Here is an 18,359-nt window from a genome sequence, read left to right on the forward strand (position 1 = left end):
AACTGTGGCATCCTTCTCTCAGTCTGTTTAATTTGTATGACTCTATAGCTGGCTCTTATGTACAAACAAAATTCTTGAAAATGTACTTTGTTGTATCCTTCAAATTATTGTGAACACTATTTGCCAATGAACCGTTATGTTCATTGTTATAATGATTTCCATATTAAATGTGCCCAGTAAAAATATGGAGGTTTTCTTCTAAAAGCCTGTCCTGCAAATTGAGCCTGTGCTCTGACACAAGCTGCATGCTTCTCATCTTACACATCATCACCACTAATAAAATTTCTGTAGTCCTTCACTTATACTTCTGCAACCCCATTGTCTGCAATTTATGATAGTCCAATGATACAAATAATCGACTGATGACTGCCTGGAAATAATTATGTCCATGGTGCACAATATGGAACAGAATCTGCAGCTCATAGCAGTGTTGGCTGTGCAGGGCTATGTGAAGTAAAGCAGGAAATGTTTAGTGCTGTACCTCAGGTCAGCAAATATGACTCTGAGCGCACACACAGAGTAACCTAGTGTGTAAGAAGGTGCCATTGGTACAATAATTTTTCAGAGGCAAACTTCACTTTAATGCTTGAAGGTGCATTGCCCCATCTAAAATTTTGACCCCGGAGTTGCTGATATCTCTAACATCCATGTGTTCAAACATACTTGAACTTTTGAGAATCAGGCTAGCCCTTGCCAGATTCTGAACAGAGATTGTGTTTAAATCTATTCATATGTGAATTTGTGAATTTCTCATTCCCATCCCAGCCTTTAAAAACAATAATTTTGAGGAAAGGGACAATGTATCCCCTTCAACATCTATAAGTGATGTCTACTTTAAAAAAGTCCTTTTGTATATTATTATGACATTACCTACTATCAATAAAAAGGGCAAAATTTCGGTGGAGCTTCTGTCACTTCCCTCCAAATTGCTAAGGGATCCTCATATAACAATTTGAGGGAACCCACAGATCATGTCACTGTACACATTCTAGTTGCCAATTGTAAGCAGGGCAATAAAATCATTTAATCAACAATGTATCACTTCATATTCAGGTAGGATTTTCTTACCTCCTGTACTCAGTCTACTGATGTAGCATTTCTTAAAAAAGAAAAAAGCAGAAACAAAAACCCACTTTCTTTACTGCTTCATCACTTTGCACCAGGTTCCTAGGACTATCCCCAACCTCTCTTGAATTCTCTAACCCACGTACTGCACAAAATTTTTTTGCTATATTTTCAGGCCTGGGTTAACGGCATGAGAATTATTACTTTTGTGACTCATTTCTTTGTAATTTCATATGGAATGAAAGTAAGCAAGCTATCCAGGCATGGAAATGAAACTATGTATGATACAGATAGATATATTTCTCAGCATGTGGTAGGATATTAACATGCAATGAACTATAAAGATGGAATTGCAATGTCATTTTCTTACCTAAATTTCAAGTTTATAAAAAAACACTTTGTGCATTTTTTTCATCTTCAAAATATTGGCCTGCTCCAAAACAAACAAACAAGCCTGCAAAATATTATCAGCTGTTAATACAAAATGAATAATTAAAGGCATAGGAAAGCCAGGTTAGAATGCAATGTTTTCCTGCTAGAGGGAAAAATAAGCTATACTCCATGATCTCTACCAAAGACTCATCTATTAGTCCATTTGTTTTCCAGCATATTTCACTGGAAAACAAATTACTGTTATTACAAACATTGCCCTTTTTGTGTTACTTTCTGGGGACAAAATTTGGTAGAGTCCTGGTACTTGTTTTCATAAATAATTAGGATGGGAGAAAACAATGTGATGCTCTAAATATAGTCTCATTGGGCCATTTGAGCAGCTCAAGATCACCAAGTTATAGAAACAGCCTAGCTGTTCTCTCTGTTCCTCCACCATATCCCCTATACCCTGAATGGTGGTGGTGTAATCCTCCCATAGCTGGTTAACCTGGTTTCCTAGATACTTTGGATTTGAGTAGTGGATGTGTCTCATTCATTGAATATTGACATTCACTCATTTTTATTTCCTTATTTGTTTTATCTTATCATGTTGTTCTTATTCTTATAAGAGTTTAAAAAGTCTGTCGTACACACATAACTTCCTTATTCCAAAGCTCATCTTTTTGTCGGTATGGGCTAATGTTGATGGTGAACTGTTTGCTATTATTAATACCTTGTGTGTATGTCTCACGTTATTTAGGATCTAGTGGAGTCATTCTTCAAAATGTTTGATATGTTTAATCAGTTTAGCAGAGAAAATATGGATTGTAATTTTCACTTCCAGGTTTTTTTTATGTTATTCATCCTGAAAGTTCTCAAAATGAATGTGCAAAATCTTTGACAAATTTCCACACATGCTTAGATCTATTTTCTATCAGCTTGGATGTCTATTGGCATGTCAATATTTATTTTTGTATGTGCAATTTAACAACGCATAGACCATTCTTTGCCTCAATTTAAGAAAACACAGCCCCATACAGTACGTTCATATATAGTAGGGGTGGCCAACCTGTGGATCCAGAGTCACATGTGGCTCTTCAGAAGTTAATATGTGGATCGTTGTATAGGCACAGACTCTGGGGCTGGAGCTACAGACGCGAACTTTCCAGTGTGCCGGGGGGTGCTCACTGCTCAACCCCCTGCTCTGCCCCACACACTGCCCCCTCTCCACCCTTTCCTGCCCCCTTCCCTGAGCCTGCCGTGACTTTGCTCCTCCCCCCCGCAAGAGCCTCCTGCATGCCACGAAACAGCTGATCGGGAGGTGCGGGAGGCGGGAGGAGGAGATACTGATCAGCGGGATTTCCGGTGGGTGGGAAACGGGCGGGGGGAGCTGATGTGGGGCTGCTGACATATTACTGTGGCTCTTTGGCAATCTACATTGGTAAATTCTGGCTCCTTCTCAGGCTCAAGTTGGCCACCCCGATATATAAGGTCAGTGAGTGAAACTTGGTTGAATAATTAACAAAATGTAATGGGCAGTATCTTAAAGAGAAATGGTCTTTCTGATTTAAACTAGACATGGATATGAGCCACAAACATGGACTCTGGTTTCAGGATCAGAATCCCTGAAAATGTGGGACTGTTTGAATTAGGGGTTTGTTTTTTAGTTCATGGCCATCTCTAATTCAAATACATGAAGTAATGCGTACGCTAACGGCTGTGATTTGGTCTCTAAGTGGTTGTGTTCTATACGTATTCAAAAAATTTAGTAATGTTGTGTTTTTCTCTCCTAGGAGACCCTATATGTTTTTCTTCACATGAAGCTCACTTTGAAATATTTGGATAAAATGAGATGCTTACGGAAACGATCAGCAGTATCATTCTTAGGAGTCCTTGTCATTTGCCTGCTCTTCATGAACTTGTACATTGAAGATGGTTATGTCTTGGTAAGTTTCTTAGGTGGAAGAAATGGGGTCATGGAACAAGCACAGAGTACGAGGTACCACAAGTACTCAGCCAAATTAGAAAATGGCTGGAAGTCAAAATAACAGATGCAACTCTCCTGGTTTAGTGGGCTGTTCATGAGTCTCCTCAAAATGACTCATATTACATATATATATATCTGAGAGGGTGCCATTAAAATCTTGATGTTTTCTTCTTATAGAAGTAACATATATCACAGTATTTCCCACTGTCCATGTAAGAAGCACTGCAGACATGACAAGTAAGGTATCTAGCACAGTGTGGAGCCATACCTCTTGAATGTTCTCCATTTTAGTCACAAAATTATCTCCATTCTGCACACATTTGGATTTCCCTCATTTTAATTCTTGAAAATTATTTACGTCTGAGGTAATCGTGTGAACTAAAAGACCCAGGTTCAGTCCCTGCTGATAATGACCCACCCCGGGGAGTGGCATTACACATACAACTAATGTGACAGAAGACTCAATTACACAACAGGAATTAATCCCACATCATTTTCATTTTCTTGCATGAATATTTGTTTTTCAATGTCTCATTTTGAGTCTCTGTCATGCCATGTGTCCCAAATTTGGGCCTTTGGCAGGTGGAAAGGTATTGATGGGAACCTCAAAATTTTCATGGTACCTGTTGTAAACTTATGATTTAAAGGTAGGATTTCCTAAAGCACCTGAGTCAGTAGCTTCAATCACTAAACTAGTGATAATGTGATGTAACTCTACAGTTGTGCTGGACATATGCCACAATTTAAGGTCAAATGACTTCTGAGATACTAATGGTAGTGTGGACATTGAAAGTTGGACAACATCTGAAAGGAGACAACTGTTTAAGGCCTAGCTCTTGCAGTCACATGAGTAAAGATAAGCATGAAACAGCATGATCTGTGGGACAGGGTATTGGATTTGGAGTCAGAAGACCTGGTTTCTCTTACTAGGTCTGCCACTGACCTGCTTGGACAAATCACAAGTCACTTTACTCCTCCGTACCTCTGTTTCCCCTCCCATTCTTTGTCTTGTATATTAAGAACATACATTAGTGAGGGAGGGGGGTACATTTTTATCTGTTATTATGAAACTAGCACAATGGAGTCCCACTCAGCCTGTGGTCAGTACTGTAATACAAGTAAGTTATAATAAATATATAAGGATTTTCAATATCAGGGCCAAAGACATTAATAGGCAATGTTCAATAATGTCAAACTTATGCTAAATTGAAATAGTGATTTTAAAAAAGTGATATTACTATATTATCACTGCTAGCCAATTCATTTTCAAGTAATCCAAAAGAGAATCCCTGTTTTCTGGTATGCCACTCCACTTTTTGATATATCGCTTCCTCTAGTGACATTGTTTGCGTTGAGATTTTGTACAGTATCTTATTTATTCATCGTCTCTTAGTTGTGGTAATATTTGACCTGGCTCATGCCATATTTTCTCCCCATGTCACCCTCCCTGATGCTTCTCTTGCTTCTGCTAATTGCTTCAAATTCCCCCCAGATGCTTCTGAAAGTGCATCTTTTTGGTTAGTTTTTTAAATCCTTTTCTTAAATCGTTTTTTAAATCCTGTTTGCCGACTCCAGCAATGTCTTATTCTTAATTTTTTTTTTTACATTCACTTCCTTTCATTATTTCTCTCATCACAAATCTGACATGTTTGAGCTCATGTAGCTCCCAGCCAAGTCTTTTACTTTCTCCTGACAGTTTTCCCAGATTTCCTGATACCTTTATGGTCCATCAACCATTTTTCAAATGTGTTAGGCTGTTGGCTTTTTTATGTTATTTATTTTATTTTATTTTATTTTATTTTATTTTCTACATCCCTGACCACATCTGACAGCTCCCCTGGTCCATCTCATGTTTTCTTTGCTAAGGTAGTAGATCAGCAGTTTAAATGTGGGAGTTTAGAAATAATATGCCAAATAGTTCCCTTGCAGGAAAAAAAACACATGTAGGGAACCGGGAACTCTCTGCAAGGCTCTCCCTGACTCCCTATATGTGTGGAGTAGCACTGCCTGAGGCTCTCCTGCTAGTCACTGCCTCTGGAAAGTGCCCTTAAGTTAGCTGATGAGGGAATGATGCCCATGGCTTCAGTCCTTCCCCAGCTACCTTTCTCAGATACCCAGCCCAATGGAGAACAAGGCTATGATTCCCCCTCCCCCACATTGAGTGTGAATTTCTTTGCATTTTTCATTAACGTGGACTGTGAAAGTGTGGCTGGCCCCTTTAAGTGAAGCAGGTCCCGCTCCCCTATGCCAGAACAGCTGCTCCCAATGGGTATGTCTACATTGCAATTAAACACCCAGGCCTGGCCTGTGCCACTGGACTCGGGCTCACATGGCTCATGCTGCGGGGCTGTAAATTCGCAGTGTAGATGCTCAAGAGATCCACAAGGGGCAAGGACCCCAGAACTGGGGCTCCAGCCTGAACCTGAACATCTACACTGCCGTTTTAGAGTTCTGCAGCCTGAGGCCAGTCATCTGGGTCAGCCAGGGGTGTTTAATTGCAAAGAAGACAGAGAGAATTTGGCTAATTGAGAGGGCAAGGCACCACCTGGGGCTATGTAGTGCTAGGTTGTCAGTAAGGAAGGGGGAACAGGAGCAGCAGGGAGACCCCTGGGAGGGGAGCCAGTGGGAACCTGCTGGGGAGAAAACCTGGGGGGTACTCAGCTAAAAAAGCAAGGAAGGACTTTTTTAGTCCTTGCAAGAAGGACTGAAAGAGGCAAGAGGGGAAATAACCTTGGAGCTGTAGCCTAGGGTGAGCTGAAGAGCCGTGCCTGTTTTTGTGTTTGGAAAACAAAACCATGCCTGGGAAGAGAGGCTTGGAGTGGCAGTGAGTCTTTGTGGGCTGGAGACAAGCCAGCACCTTACAGAGACCATTTCCCCTCCCCCTCCGCCCCCCAAAAGTGAAAAATGTTGATTTGGGGGGCTTTCAAATTTCATTCAGAGTCTCTCGCATGTCTCCAGTAGAATCCACTCACTATTGCTGCGTAAAAGTGTTGACTCTCTTGTGGGTATTGAAGTGGGAACTGAAATCTCCATTTCAAGGCATGAGCCCACTGGGGAATAGTGCAGCAAAGACAACTTTGCTTAAGCAGCCTTAGTGATACAACTACAGTTCATGTACGTGATGTGCAGCATTGACACACATTGGCCGGGCAATGTGGGAATGCTGAAATTGCAGCTGTGTGTGCTGATCCTGATCAATGGATCCAGAAACTTTCATGAACACTAAATTCACTTAAATTCGGAATGTGCCTGGTTCAATGCTGACCTTAAGCATATACTGTAGGTTGTAAGTGATAGGGAGAAGGGACCGTGTCTTTTTATTTCTATTGTAAATGTAAGTACCCTTTGGGGGCACTGTAAAAGTAATAACAATATTGCATATGGGGATCCTCTGAAGAGCAAAGTGTCACTTGAGAGCCAATTAACTCCTTCAGCTCCCAGGAAAATTAAGGGAATCTCACAAAATCGGGCAAATGTAGTACCAAGTGTATATATTACTGACTGACTGCTTCTTCCCCCTGCACTTACTTCCCTCTCTGGGTGCACACTGTTTTCCTGATTAATGCCTGAAAACTAGGATCACCACAAAAAAATCAGGAGACAGAGTAGCCAGCAGGCCTAGTGGATCAGCTGTATGAACATCTGTTTGGTAACCCCGTGGGGTCAGGGCATGGACTCTAGCTAGTCCATTGATCTACATTCTAATCTGGAAAGTGATACACATAAAGCTTTGTTTCATAACTTATCAGTAAATGCAAGGTAGCCTAGCAGCACTAGAAAGAAATTACCCAGGGAGATCTTGCAGAACGAGAGAGCATAACAGTTCAGGTAGCTGCGTCTGGATGTTAGCCAAGAGAACCTGACTCAACTCATAAATGGATTATTTATTTCTTCAATAAAAGAAAAATAGTGAACTTAACGTGAACATAAGATAGGTTTCTGTATGTGTTTCTTACATCCCTGATTGTGAACCTGAATAACATTGAAATAAATGTTGTTTATTTTTTCTCCTTTCTGCTCTTGTTAGCAATATTATTGTTTATTGCATAGTGCTCTCTTTTAATCAAAGCTCAAGTCACTTGTCTTGCATTAATGTATTGAAGCACACATGTGGAACTGCCATATAATTTTCTTACTCTTCTCAGGGGCAACATCACCCAATGTGAACTACAAAAGCATTCCTAACTCTAACCTCAACTCCATGGCACCACAGCTCCAATGGAAAATTTTCTTCTTTGCTTAAGCATTAAAAGACAGATGGTGTGGGTGGGGCAGTGTGTATGACATAGTGGTATGGAGACCCTCAACTCAAAGAGAAACGGGAGAGATGGGAAAGAGGCAGGGCCATAACCCTATCCTTTCTCTGCACCAGTCTACTTGGTGGCAGGGCATGCAGTGGGTGCAGGCACCAGCATCCTTTAGCATAGTACAGTCTGTGCACTTCCCCTGCACATCAAGGATCTAGGGAAGGAATGGTCTGTTCTCAGGGAAGTGCCAGAGTGGTACAGTCTTGCCTTTGGTCTCAGAATATTATTTCATGTTTCACCTGCAACAGTTTCTAATATCACAAAAAAAATAAAAGTTAAATACTTCCCCACTGTACTGTCAAGGGGGATTATGTCCTACCTTGAATATAGCAGCACTTTTCTGCAATACTGTAATGCTCTCAATTCTTTTAGAGAACTAGATCTTCAGTGTTTCTATGCCAAAGGGCTTTTTCCTCTTTCCCAATTACTCTTAATCTGAAACTATATGGTAGATTTCTTGTAACCAAAAATATATAATATTCAGATAATGGATTTTTAAAATGAGGTGACATTTAAATGTTTTCTAGAAAACTAACTTTGAAAAAGTTTATTCTTTTAAATTTGTCTGTCCCCCTTGTCTGTTTGGCCAGCATTCACAAATATATTTCTCTCTGTATTTCCCCTCCCATGTGCTCTCTCTCTCTCATTCTGTCTCTTTTCATCTTACTAGGAAGGGGACAAGCAATTAATCAGAGAAACAGCCACACACCAGCTTAATTCAGAGCGCTATGTTCACACTTTTAAAGACTTGTCAAATTTCTCAGGATCTATAAATGTTTCCTATCGCTATCTAGCTGGCACACCTTTGCCAAGGAAAAGTAAGTAACCAGAATCTGACTTTCATTAAATGAAGTAAGATGTTACCTCATATGTTTTTTACAGAAATTAATTATTTCATTTTAGAATTGTGTGAAAACTCTTTCACCTACAGTGAAATTCCTGCTGCCTGTTCCATAGATCTCCCATGGTACTTCTGCACAGGGATGATATAAGGGAACAATGCAGGTGCACTTCTGGATCTCCATGGACTGAGATGGGTTGAACCACTGAATCCTCACTTATGTGGATCCTATAGCTGGGAACACCCATATATAGGGCATGAAGATCATTCCATAAGCTGGGACCATATAGGGACTGAGCCACAGCACTATAGCCTGCAATGAGGGGATTTTCCCACACTCAGATTTTCCCACACTCAGGCCCCAGGTAGGACAGTTCCAAATTGTCTGGTTATTCTGACTTTATGCAGTTGGTTCAATAAAAGATATTGCCTCACCCACCTCATCTCTCTAATATTCTGACTTTAGGCAGGAGTCAAGACTTTTACCTTCACACTGAAACATGCCAGTATTTGACTTTGGACAGGTCACCTCGGAGCACCAAATCAATCATTTCACACACACAAACAAAGAAAATGAGGGTCAGAATGGAGAAGTCCAAGCATACATCCAATGCATAAGATCAAGCACCGAGAGGAAAATAAGACATCTGTGAGTTGTTGGTCTTCCTAGGACAGGGCTACAATGTAAATGTTAGTTGAAATAAGGTTTGAGACATTTGGGGTTGTGTAGGCAGTGCTGATGACTGATGGTGTTTGTACTACACTGCACTACAACTCCATTTTGAGTGGGCAGTTTAGAGGAAGGCCACAGGACACCTCATCGGAACATGATCTGCAAAATTTTGCAAATCAAAATATTTATGTAGAGTTTTGGTCAGCTCCAATGGAAATGAAGCATACTAGTTTTAACACGAATCTATTTGTACAGAAAATATGGGGATGAGCTGATTTTCTTAAAAGTGTAGTTGCTCACAATTCCAACAGAGATTGCATTCCATCCAAACAGCTAGATTCTAATAATAGATTTGGAGTGCATGTTAACAAATATCTGAAAGAACTCAGCTAATGCTGTAGGCACATATGCAAGAAAAGCTATTTCCAAATACCAAAGGCGGCAATTCATGCCACATACCTGAGATTCAAATCACACCCAAAAGATTTTAAATGCACTAAAAACGACTTATAGAAATACAAATATTCAGTAGTCAACTGTATTGTACTTTTAAGTGAAATCTGATTCACTTGTCTCACATTCAATCTATTACTTGTCTCAAATTCAATCTTCAGTCTATTTCTTACTGAAAATATAAAGGAAGTTTGTGATAGGAATTCTAACAAGGAAAAACGAGAGTATTGGGAAATATTTAAAAACTGAAAATGCTAGAAGAAATCATCCATGAAAAGCTTAGAAATCCTCAGAACTATGTATAAATGTAATTAAGCTTGTTACAGTACCATAAAATGGTAAAAGCAAGGCAATTATTCTTTAACTCTTACTTTTGTGCTATTTTTCATAATGGCTTGACTTAAGAACAATTTGTGAGCCGTAACTTTTCAATCCCATTTCTTTATAGCTTTAATATTGTCTATATGTATTGCTTTTTTTCTAATAGGCACATATGCACACATCGCTTTGGCTTTAGTCCATTTCACAACACTTCTTGCAGTTAGGAAACTAATGTTTAATTCGATAGTCTCCATATGTCAAATTGCTTACAATAGAATTCTTCTTTCATTGAAATGCATAGAACAGTCTTTCTGGAATACAGCTTAATACGTTTACATATCAAACATCCCAGACTTCATCATTCAGAAGGTTTATTTAATACACTACAGGCCTGGAGGTTAGCTTTGTTGCTATATGATTTTCAAAGCCTGATTCATGTTCAGTTAATCTTTCTGTCTGAATTTTCTTCTGCACAGGATATCTTACAATTGGACTATCCTCAGTCAAACGGAAAAAGGGGAATTATTTGCTTGAGACGATCAAGTCCATATTTGAGCAGTCAAGTTATGAGGAACTGAAGGAAATTACGGTGGTGGTTCACCTGGCAGATTTCGACTCATCCTGGTGTGAAGGGATGGTCCAGGATATTTCACAGAAATTTGCTCATCACATCATTGCTGGCAGGTTAATGGTTATCCATGCCCCTGAGGAGTACTATCCAGTATTGGATGGCCTTAAGAGAAATTACAATGACCCAGAAGACCGTGTGAAGTTCCGATCCAAACAAAATGTAGATTATGCTTTCCTGCTTAACTTTTGTGCTAATCTTTCTGAGTATTATGTCATGCTAGAAGATGATGTTCGATGCTCTAAAAACTTCTTGACTGCTGTTAAGAAAGTAATTACCTCGCGAGAAGGTTCCTATTGGGTGACTCTGGAGTTTTCCAAACTGGGCTATATTGGAAAGCTATACCATTCCCATGACCTCCCACGCCTGGCTCATTTTTTGCTGATGTTTTACCAGGAAATGCCTTGTGATTGGCTGCTAATCCATTTCCGTGGATTGTTAGCTCAAAAGGACGTCATCCGCTTTAAGCCATCTCTGTTCCAGCACATGGGATATTATTCATCCTACAAAGGAGCTGAGAACAAGCTAAAGGATGACGACTTTGAAGAGGATTCATTTGACATCCCTGACAACCCACCCGCAAATCTTCACACCAACATAAATGTATTTGAAAACTACGAGGCAAGCAAGGCTTACAGCAGCATTGATGAGTACTTCTGGGGGAAAGCTCCTTCTACTGGAGATCTCTATGTGATTGTATTTGAAAAGCCTATTAAAATCAATAAAATTAAAGTTATCACTGGAACAGAAGACCGTCAAAATGACATCTTGCATCACGGAGCCCTGGAAGTTGGGGAAAAGATTGTAGGGAGCAAAAAAGGGAGGCAATGCACTACTTACTTGAGACTAGGGGAGTTCAAAAATGGAAATTTTGAAATGACAGATGTGGAACACAAAGTTCTGTTTGATATTAACTGCATGAGAATACTTGTTACCAAAAGTCAAAAGGAATGGCTGATCATTAGGAGCATTAGCATTTGGACTTCTCAGCCACCAAATCAATAAGGCAAAATTACTGAAGCTGGTCCTCCTTCTTTCGTGGTGGAGTGAATGCCATCGGTTGGGTCCCAACTGGTGTCATTCCCCAAGGAGACTGACTTACTTCCAACTATTTACTACTGACACTGGAAATCTGGGGAAATCATAAAACAAGCAAAAGCAATTTATTTTGTACTAGTCCGCCAGGCAATATACAAACACTAGTTTGTTGGAATGTTTGAATTTTGTAGGAAATGTAAACATGTTCTCATCCATCACTTAAGATTCAGAAACCTTTCTCTTTTATTTTAATTTCTCCTTTGGGAAGAACTGCTGTACTAAAAACAAAGCCAATGCTTTTCCATTATTCAGAAGTTTTGTAGGCTTTGACCAGTATGTTGTCAGAGGAAATTTGACTCCATCATATCCACATATAAATTAATAATCAGATGGTAGTACATTTGTACAATAGTTGGTGGTGTATGTGTTTGAAAGACAGTTGTGATAATGAAAGTCTGTTAATGGTGCTTGCAATTTTATTTGAGCACTGTAAGAAAACAGTATGGTTAAACATTATGATTAATTTTAAATGAAAATACATGTACAGTTATAAATCTGACATGACAATACTGTAAAAATATTTAATTGCATCCTCTATCCTGTCTCAACAAATATGCTTTGTCCTTCTCCCAGGGTCCTGTCATTGAAATGGTTCACCAGTTGTATTTTATGTCACTTAGGGCCCAACCCTGCAATCCTTATTCAAGCAGTCACACAGTCAATGGGAGTTTTGTTTGAATAAGAACTGCAGGATCAGCCCCTGAGCTTTAAGGACAAAATTATCCTTTCAGATTTGCTTGGAAGTAGTTTTCATCTTTAATATTCTGCTCTTCCAGCACATTCAGAGCTCCCAGTGATGTCAGTTGGAGAACTGCACAAAGCTGAGCACTACCGTATGGTCTGAGAGAAGAGCTTTGTACTCAGTGTTTAGATCAGTGGTGGACAACCTGCAGCCCATCAGGGTAATCTGATTGTCGGCCGTGAGACATTTTGCTGACGTTGAACATCCTCAGGCATGGCTCTCCACAGCTCCCTGTGGCCGCAGTTCACCATTCCTGGCCAATGGGAGCTGTGGGAAGCAATCAGATTACCCTAATGGGCCACATGTGACCCGCAGGCCGCAGGTTGCCCACCACTGGTTTAGACGTCCATCTCCCATCCGATGCAAATGAAAGATCTATAAGGTTCAACAGTAGAGGCTGAAGGTGATCACTGATCTTCCCTGGTTGATGTCTCTGCAATAGTGCTGTGTGAAACATTTCCCACCTTTTGCAAAAACAAGAATCCTGGTTTTGCTGGATGTTTGAGAAGTAAATACTTTGCCAAGATAGTTTTGAATTTTTTTCAGATTTTTCAATGCTGAATAAATTGTCTTAGGAGCCATCTTTCCCCAGATGATATTTTGGTCTATATATTTATATACTATCTGGACCTGTTCCTTTGAGGTGCTGAACACTTATTGACAGGGGCTGATTGTCCTCCATTCCTATTGATTTCAGTGGGAGTTGTGAGCTTTAATACTCCACAGAATCAGACCCCCATATGTATACAATACATATTATATATAGACACATCTGGATTACCAAAATATATAGGAGATCTTATTATTCTTTAAGGCATTCCAAAAACTTTCTTTAATGATACTGGGAACTATACAAGTATATCAATAGCAGCACAGATGAACACTATATTACTAGTCTCATGAATATTGTGGTAATCATCAAATTGCATGTCCTGGTTTCAGCTGAATCTAGGAGGTAAGGATTAAATTGCAAGAATGCCTGTACTGACCAAAAACTCCAAGTCGAAGTGAACTAAATATTGTACTCTGCATACTAGCAAGCCTGACGTGGTTATTTCATAAGGGCAGATTATTCACAGGTCTACAAGAAGCAGCAATCTAATTGCTTTTCCTGATTCATAAATCCTACTAAATTCAGATGCAGGTTTGGCAAATCCCTACTTACAGCAGCAATGTACTTTAAAATAGATGGTCTAGTAAATACCTTTACAAAGTACACAAAAGTGTCCCCTTCCCAAAGAGAAGAGTCTTTGTTTCTCTTGTTTCTTAATACTTACCCAGAACTCTAATCTCTGTGAAAACACGATATTTTAAATACAGTTTGGCAGTTCAACTTTAGACCCCACTGCAGTTTAGCTAAAGTAAAAATAGCCACTAAGCTTAAACCAATTCTTATCTAAATATACATGAGAGACTTGCTATTTATATGTTAAATTATTTTCTATGGTAACCAGCTAATTTTATGGTCAACCCTAAAACTCCTTTAAACACACAATAAATTCTTTTTAGCTTCATTTACCATCAGTGACAAAGAAATTTCAATAAGGAGCACTGAACATCTGAAAACTGATGTAGAAACTAGCTGCCTGGTTATATATAAATGTGCTGTTTCCAAAACAAATACATTTTGAATTAGCACAGATAGTAAACACAATCCCAAGGCTTAAAATGTCCATGCAACCAAAATGATATCCAATTTGAATGTTTTAGAATAAATTAAATGTTCTCTGCACAAACCTGAAATAATTTAATTGCTATTTTTAAACTACAAATGGTAAATATTTTAAAAATCATTTATTGAGCTGTGCCTCCCCCCACCCCCATGCCCCCAGAAAAATCTTACCATTAATGCAGCTGGACAAAAAGCACATGTCGCTGTGTTTACTGAAAAACAAACTATTTTATAGTTGTGACAACAATTTCAGGGGGTGAAATTCACCTCAGTGCAGAGGAATGGCACAAGGTCCCTCCCATCACTTAAATCCCATTTATAGCCTATTTTCATGCCTTATGTGAGACTAATGCTGTCCCTATGCATCCAGATAAATTTCACCCTCGTGAACGTGACTGGCAAATTTTATACCTGGGTTTTTTTTTTTAATGTGAAAATGTTGATTTTTTTTCCCCCTGGAACAAATTTACAAGAATAAGAGTTTTTCAAAAGTTAGCATTTTTCTATGCATGCTGCAAGAAAAGCTATTTCTTAGCAAAAAGGACACTTTTAATCATATTTGTGGATTTTCACCAACATGCCCCAAAGTACTGGATTTTCTTTTTTTTACTAGTGACTGCTGATGAAACAAATAATTGGTAGTTTCACACAGTTCTATTCACTGGTGAGTACAGGTGTTTCTATGTTTTAGTTATTGTGTATTTCTTGTGTTCATTCGTGGATCAAATGTCCAGTTCCCTTGTAGTGAAATGGAAATGTAAAACCATTTTTTAAATATGATACTGTAGCCTGCATACTAATGGATCTATTCTTCACTGGGCATATATGAATCATTCCACTGGCATTACTTGGAGTTGCATATGTGCATCAAAGGGAAAATAGACTTAAAATGTAATGCCCGTGGGCTTTTTTTTTTTCTTTACTAAGAGTCAGTTTTTTCCATCCTTATTCATAGTGGGTAATCCCTTTGACTGGGACCAGTTGAGGAGCAAACTACTACTTAATATGAGTAAGGAGGAATAATCTAGCCTTAATTTGCTGCAGTTTACTCTACAAACCCAAGTGAAAGTAGTTGGCTGGCTACACCATATCATGGTTTATTCCTTGTACTATATATTCTCGAATGAAGAGACTTCACTAAGGTGCTATATGAATGTATTGTTTTTATATCAGTCTGATCTGATCTGATTTGTTTTAGCATTCACCCAGTATTCTGTTGTGTTAGGCACAGTTAATGTTTTGTTTTTTTAAGAAAGCAAATGAAGATCCTTTTCTTTACTGGATTAAAAATAAAATCAAAATTAAAATGCTTCACCTTGGAAAACTGTAAAAGGGAACATGGTTAGACACCTTATCTGCAAATACAACCGGCCTGCATTTTGAAATGTTATACCAGTCTTGGCGGAATTGACACCACTGAATAATCACATCTGACGTCTTCATTTGTGATCCCTGCATGTCTGAATGAGGTAGAAGTTAACAGCAGTGATACATGATGTATAATGAGATGATGTAAAATAACACATTCTCATATGGCACAGTGCAGTGCTTTGCAACAACCAGGCAGGATATACAAGTGGATTCCAATGAAAACAGCTAATATGATTCCTTTCTTTGTCAGATTCTAAACAAGGTAAATAGCTTGAATCACAACCACTGTGTCAACTTTCCCATATGCTCTCACTGAAGTCAATTCCAAAATTTCAATTGGCTTCAATGGGAGCAGGATTAGGCCTATGTAATATTCACACTTGGAGGTGTGGATTTAAAGGTTCACGACGTAACTATTTATGCAGAACTAAAACCAAAAATCTATGGTCCTTATGTTTCCATTTTTCTTCTCAGCACTAAAGATGGCCTGAAATGGAAGTAGACTCCTTGCTGGTTCCTCTTTGTATCATAGCTCTACTGCAGTGCAACATGATTCCCAGCTTGCCTCCAGAGGCTGATTCTTCTAGGAGTTTTGAAACAGTGAATCCGTTCCAGTGTTACCTAATCTACAGTATTATTTCTCAAGTGCCAGTTGGGGGTAGTACTTCTGAAAACAATGTTGTATAGAGACAGGATCGATACTGCCATAAACGATGATTGAGAAGGGAAAGTATCTGCCATATTAGTGTGTCACAACTATAAAATTTAGAGAAATCCAAAACAGAGTGGGCCAGCTTTTATTCGTTATTGGTTATTTGCTAGTTGTCAAACTGCCTACTAAGGGCCCAGGGTGAAATTCACCCCTGTACAGGGAGCCAACAAATGGCCTATGAGTCATTTATATCACAGTTAAGCCTTGAAAATAATTAAGTGGGATTTAAATGGTTAATCAAGCCTAGAGCTGGCCCTATGCACAAGGGTGTGTGTATGAGTTTTGTCTTCAACTAATGAGTCTGAACATAAGAAGCAGACTTTTATCTCCTCTGTTCACCTCGTTAGGTACAGCTGTGTCTTACTTCTGTCCTCCCAATTGCTCTTTATTCAGTCATATTTTCTTTTTTCTTCCTAGCACTTTAGAAAATCAGGACTCCTGGAACAGCAGGTTGAAAGTCTGAATTCTGGTTGACTTTGAATTGCTGTATTTCCCCATCTCTGTATGAAATGATCCAGTTTCTTACTATTCTTGGCAAATAAGCCTCACAAGCATGAAGTTCAATTTTGTTGGCTGTTCCCCATCACACAGACTGTTATTAGGACAAGGTTGTCTGGATAACTATATCAAGCAAAGCTTTTGATTTTGTTTTTGTTTGTTTTTTTGTGAATTTTTTTTTAAATTAAGTTTATTTTCCAAAGGTAAACAGATACCTTATAAAAACTGTTGGTGTTTAATTTTTAAAACAAGGATCCAAACTTTCTTTGTGGATATACTGTATATTTTGTGAGCAGTTTGAAAAAGATGACATTTACACACAATGCCATGGTAACATGAAAAAAAAATGAATGAAAGAACTAAATATATTGAGTAGAAGGAAGAAACCATATGTTGCTGGGCAACTGGATCAAACAGGTATATTTCTTTTGTACAATTGCACTTAAGCAGTTAAACTTCTTGTTTAAGGGAAGAGGAATAGAATACTCCTTCCTGTCCCCATATTGTATTAACCCTTTTACAGAGAGAGACATCCACATGGCCCTAGCTTTGTCCTGCTCTTGCTGCTTCAATGAAAATAATTTGTTCACCTTTAAAAACGATTGACCTAGGCATGCTCAGAGATGTGGCCCAGAAACTATTGTATTAGCAATCTACTCAGGTCAGTGTGGTTCGACAATGGAATAATCTTGTCTACCTACATGAATAGAATTGTGGCAGACATGGGGAAATAGTTATTTATCCATGCTCTAGTACCTGTAATTTATTTTAAAATAAATGACATGAAAAGAGTTTTTCTGCTAACATCTTTCAGGTAGTGGTTATACAGTGTTCTTTTAACTGTACATACCACATTTTGGTTTATATAACTACTGCCAAACATGCATCTTTCCAGCAATGAAAAGGCATGATTTTGTAGAAAATTGGACAAATGGAGTATGTTCACTTGTAGTTCAAAATTTGTATCTGCATTGTTCTGATAGCCCAATGTTAGATGAATTACCACAGAAGTTAAAAAAGGTAAACAATTGTAAAACCATTAGGCTACTTTCCTCAATGCAACCTGCACTGATGACAACTGAGGTTGCTAGGGCTTATTTCAGGGCCTCACATCTCCTGTTGCTGCTACTTAGTAGCTACTGAGCGTCTTTTTACATGAAGGCTATATTCAATTGCTTTATGATTCAGGTAACATATATTGCCACTTATGAGATATCAGATCCTGTGTAACATTTAAATGTATATTTCCCATAGTACACTTCCCAACATTATATATGTGTGACCTCCCTTCTCTCTATCTCTATCATTTATTTCAGTACTGAGCAAATCAGACTCATGGAAGAGGTGAGGTAAGGTGCAAATTTCCCCTTACCTCCTTTTAATAAATCAAGTCTACTGTTACTATTGATTTCTCAGCATTAATCTCTTCATTTGGCCATTGGTCATTATTTTGAAATACCATATCCACTGGGAAGACAATAAACATGCCAATAATTCAATTTGAAAAGCCCCGGGAGAACAATGTGCACAAACCCCCTCCCGCATTAGTAATGACGATACAGTTTTCAATTGTCAAAATATGTGCTACTCTATACCCAAGCACATCCAGCAAGGCAAAT

The 18,359-nt window shown here is 38.7% G+C and overlaps 1 protein-coding gene across 2 annotated transcripts in view; it reads left to right on the forward strand.

Moving 5' to 3' along the window:
* The window catches only part of MGAT4C (MGAT4 family member C), a 223,647-nt gene extending 206,283 nt beyond the window's left edge, over positions 1–17,364 (forward strand). For both annotated transcript variants that reach the window (XM_043546703.1, XM_007065055.3), the window contains exons 2-4: positions 3,231–3,383; positions 8,402–8,549; positions 10,496–17,364. In XM_043546703.1, coding sequence (XP_043402638.1) covers positions 3,255–3,383; positions 8,402–8,549; positions 10,496–11,652 — 1,434 coding nt within the window. In that variant the 5' untranslated portion in view covers positions 3,231–3,254 and the 3' untranslated portion in view covers positions 11,653–17,364. The remainder of the gene's footprint in view (positions 1–3,230; positions 3,384–8,401; positions 8,550–10,495) is intronic.
* Positions 17,365–18,359: the final 995 nt, after the last annotated feature.

Source organism: Chelonia mydas, chromosome 1, assembly GCF_015237465.2.
Source record: "Chelonia mydas isolate rCheMyd1 chromosome 1, rCheMyd1.pri.v2, whole genome shotgun sequence".
NCBI classification, from domain to species: domain Eukaryota; kingdom Metazoa; phylum Chordata; order Testudines; family Cheloniidae; genus Chelonia; species Chelonia mydas.